Here is a 4,167-nt window from a genome sequence, read left to right on the forward strand (position 1 = left end):
ATGGAGAGGAGATGGAGACTCAGGAGATGAGGGTAAGGGAGAAAGAGAAGGACAAGGAGCAGGAGGACAAGAAGGAGAAGCAGGTGGAGTAGGAAGGAGTGATAGAGAGGAGGAAGGGAATGGGTTGAAGGAGCCAGTGGATTGTACTGAAGACTCTGAATTAAGTACATCACAATCTAAAACTAGTGAGTGTATGAATATTGAAATTGATTAGTAACAAATTCACTTTCATTTACAGTTGTATCTACTCATTCCACTGGTATACCTGAAGCTACAGTGTATGCTGGACAAGTGTTTTATCAAAGAGAAGAGAGAAGAGATTTAATGAGATTCACTGCTGCTAGAGATTTGAATGTTTTACATCAAGTAACCATTTAAGATCATTTAATTCATTATTTGCATGTTATTGCATATACAGTATATAAACAAGAGATACTCTAATCCAGAAATAGATGAAGATTTTACGTTTCAGTTTAATCCTTCTCTGAAATATTTACAATTGATTTTTGATGGTCCACAGTTGAAGCCAACAACTGGCTGGACTGTTAGTCCTCATAAGAATCCTTGTCTGGTATGTCACTTTTATTGTGAAATTCACTATTTTTATTAACTTATGATATAATAGATTCGAGAACGTGATATACTTGGTCTTGGCGACAATAGTACTAAAACTACAATTCCTCCATCTTGCCTGGTATCAATATATGCTGAGAATAGTCCCCATACTGTACCTAACTTGAGTTACTCTGTACCATTGAAAGGAGTACAGGAACAAATGGAGATTATAATTATTAGACCACTTAGAACTATGTCATCATCAGGTTAGTCAGTTACATGATCAGAATTGTCATGTGTACTCAGTTATACACATTAGTGTAGCCTATGGGATTTATTAACCAGCATTACAAAATTATAAATACAGTCACTTTGTTAATAAATATCATAAAGCTCTGTTTACCAAACTATTTTATAGACTCAGGATATTCACAAGCACTCAATATAAGTAATTTGGATGCAATCTTAACTTATCTGAAGGAAGGTCATTTTCCTAGTAGCAGTTGGCTGGATCTAGGATTGAAGCTGGGATTGAGCTATGATACAACACTGAAAAATATAGAATCAAATTACTCTAAAGTTGAAGACTGTCTTAGAGAGTGTAATAGTTAAATGGCGGTTGCAGAGAGCTGATGGTGTAGATGATAAAGGAGGAGCAACCTGGACCACACTAGCTAAAGCTCTTAAACAATGTGACAGTGGCAAACCAACAGCTGAACACATCATCAGTAAGTATAGAAATTACTGCATATAGCTGATACTTCAGTATACCTGGACACTGTTATGTGATAGGCAATCTTGAATTTTTTTGTTGTTTAGGACGTAGAAAATTGAGAAAGAGTGTTGATCAGTCACAGAATGATGAAGACGAACTGATTAAAAAATCCAGTCACAATAATAATAATTATAGTAAAAACATACAAGTAATGGTAGCAATAGTACTAGTAATAATAGTAATGTTTTTAACAATGATAATAATAATAATGAACTTGTATAACAGTAATAGCTAACTATTGTCTTTATACTGACAATTTTTTATTTAAGATGATGTATTAGTATGGATTTATTATGAAAACGTTGCTATTATAAACTGCTCAGTATGTCATGTGAATATTGGTGCATTATTTTAAATTTTGAATTCAAATTAAAGGACAATAGGGGTGTGTATTATGTGTGGTGGGCGTGGTTTGTAATAAAATGGCGGCCAGGTGAGTAACTTGTAAAGTTCTTTCAAACAGTACAGGGAGCCTGTTAATACAGTTTAGGTCAGTGGTATATACCGTATATATTGTTATTAATAGTGCCTGTATAGTTTATAATAGTGGGAAAAGGACATACCAAATAGTTTTCCTGGCATTTATTCATTTTTTCTAAATGCATTTTTTAATGTTGTGTAGAAAGTTTGAGCTGGTTTCAATCAAAATTAGATTTTTTACAAATTTTTAAAGCTGCTTTGAAATTGAGTAAAAGTCTCTGTACTGTTATAGTACATGCGTGGTCTTGTGCAAATTAAAAAGGAGAGAATTCTCTTTTTTATTCATGTCCAGCTATTGCAATGGGACTTCCGGTCGCATTAATTTAATGATATTCATTGGAATTACCATAGCAACGGCAGCTCAGCAATGGTGGATTGATAGGAAGCTTCACTACAAAGCCTGCTAACGTCTTTCTGGTTCATGGATGGGACTTCACTAGATACTTGGAGCTTCTTGAATGCTACTTAATGCAATTGGTTATGGTAGTTTTTTCATATTCTATTGTTAAAGTGGCAGGCGTGGCGCAAGAAGACTCATCTACTAACAAAAGGCCTTCTTGTTATTACTTTAAAGGATCTAGAGACATGATTTGCTTGTGTAGCTGTTAAGCACTCTTAGTTTTACTTTATTATTCCTATGAGAAGAGAAAAGCACTTGTTCACTCTTGTTGCTGCACCCGTTATCACCGAGGTTATCACTGAGACGACTAAAATTATTTCACCTTTAGAAGACTAAAGTACCGAACAAAGTTTTGAATTTCTTTATCTTTTTTGCATGATTGGGCAGTAAAAATGTTGTACTTTCACAAAATAAGTGCGCAATTTGTCAAAAATTGTTTGAAATTTAGATATAACCATTCAAAAAGTAAAAAAATTATCATACATACATAAAGGAATGACAAAAATGGCGGCACTGACTGCTTCATCTTTAATCTGCAAATGTTCCACACAAAGTTACTCCAAGTGCTGTCATATTTAGCAGGAACACAGGTATAATTATGGAGAACAGCTACTGAAGTGCGCAAATTGATGAGACTTATTCTGAAGAAAGATATAGCCTAGTAAATGGAAATGTCCATTCCTGCCCTGTATAAAGTCAACCAGTAGTATACGGAGATAATTGCTCAGTATACTAATCCGCGTCCACTCATTGCTGGACATGTACATTTCCTGATATATATATACACTGTATTTATGTTGTGTAGAAAGTTTGAGCTGATTTCGATCAAAATTGATTTTTACGAATTTTTTAATTGCTCCAAAATTGAGTAAAAGAACATGGTCTTGGGCCAAATTTTGCAAAAACTGAAAAGAAGTGAATTCTGCATTTTATTATTTTTCTGATGCATGTACATATACATGTACTTGTGTTTTAAGTTTGGGCTGGTTCTGATAAAAATTGGATTTTTACAAATTTTTAAAGTTGCTCAAATATTGTGCTACAGTATACCCTAGCCTGTACTACATGTATATATATACTGTAGTACAGGGTACATTTTCAATCAAGAATGGCTAAAGGAGAGATTTACTGTACTAGTCTAATACAGTATAGATAGGAGAGACTACTTATTATAAGAGTTTATATTTTTATAATTATAATAAACTCTTGTTATTATTATTATTAATTATTATTTTATTTATAGTCATTGATTCCCAGTAGGAACAAGAATAATTCAATTAATACCTCAATACTCACCATTGGATAAACTATGGCTATTGGAAACATACACTCTATTGAAGAATAAAGGCAGTCTGGTGTACATGTATATTAAACAAAACAAAATTTTGTAAGTTATAGCTCTAATTATAAAGTCAATTCACCACCTGCTGTCAATTATTTGGTATTTTACGTATTATTATTATTATTATTGTAGCCTGGAGATCCGACCAATTCATTGGAGCTAAAGAAATTGATTAATCAAAGAGAATTGAATTGTTATAATCTAAGCTAATGTGAAGCCTTTTGTTAGTTAAGATATTGAAGGTAATAGAAATTTAATGTACTTGTATATGTCTGGATGTGTGTGTGTGTGTGTGTATAAGTAATGTACATGTTAATACCTGAAAACTGAGATATCTTCTTGAGGCTAAGCTGAGCCTGAGGGCAAATATTAAGGGACTCAGATGCTGTGCTGTGCAGAAAGTTTGAGCTGCTTCCGACTTCAATTTTTCAAGTTACAGCCATATTAAGAAAATTGTACATGTACATGTACAATTTTCTAAGAATACCTAATTACCATACAGTGTCTATTCTGGATACCTCTATATTGAGGATAGGTAGTATCAGTCCCAATACAATAGTAATGTGTATTAATGAACCTTTGAAATAAGGACAGGTTCATAATCAGGAGCTAGGG

General features: G+C 33.3%; 1 protein-coding gene across 1 annotated transcript in view; it reads left to right on the plus strand.

The window, feature by feature from the left end:
* Positions 1-3,798, plus strand: part of LOC109586031 (probable DNA double-strand break repair Rad50 ATPase) — a 7,675-nt gene extending 3,877 nt beyond the window's left edge. The window contains exons 11-17 of the mRNA XM_020002198.1: positions 7-185; positions 239-366; positions 419-571; positions 626-821; positions 974-1,283; positions 3,454-3,597; positions 3,685-3,798. Of these exons, the coding sequence (XP_019857757.1) occupies positions 7-185; positions 239-366; positions 419-571; positions 626-821; positions 974-1,167 (850 nt within the window). The 3' untranslated portion in view covers positions 1,168-1,283; positions 3,454-3,597; positions 3,685-3,798. The remainder of the gene's footprint in view (positions 1-6; positions 186-238; positions 367-418; positions 572-625; positions 822-973; positions 1,284-3,453; positions 3,598-3,684) is intronic.
* Positions 3,799-4,167: the final 369 nt, after the last annotated feature.

The sequence above is a fragment of the Amphimedon queenslandica genome, unplaced genomic scaffold (genome assembly GCF_000090795.2).
Source record: "Amphimedon queenslandica unplaced genomic scaffold, v1.1 AMPQUscaffold_12964, whole genome shotgun sequence".
In the NCBI taxonomy this organism is placed as follows: domain Eukaryota; kingdom Metazoa; phylum Porifera; class Demospongiae; order Haplosclerida; family Niphatidae; genus Amphimedon; species Amphimedon queenslandica.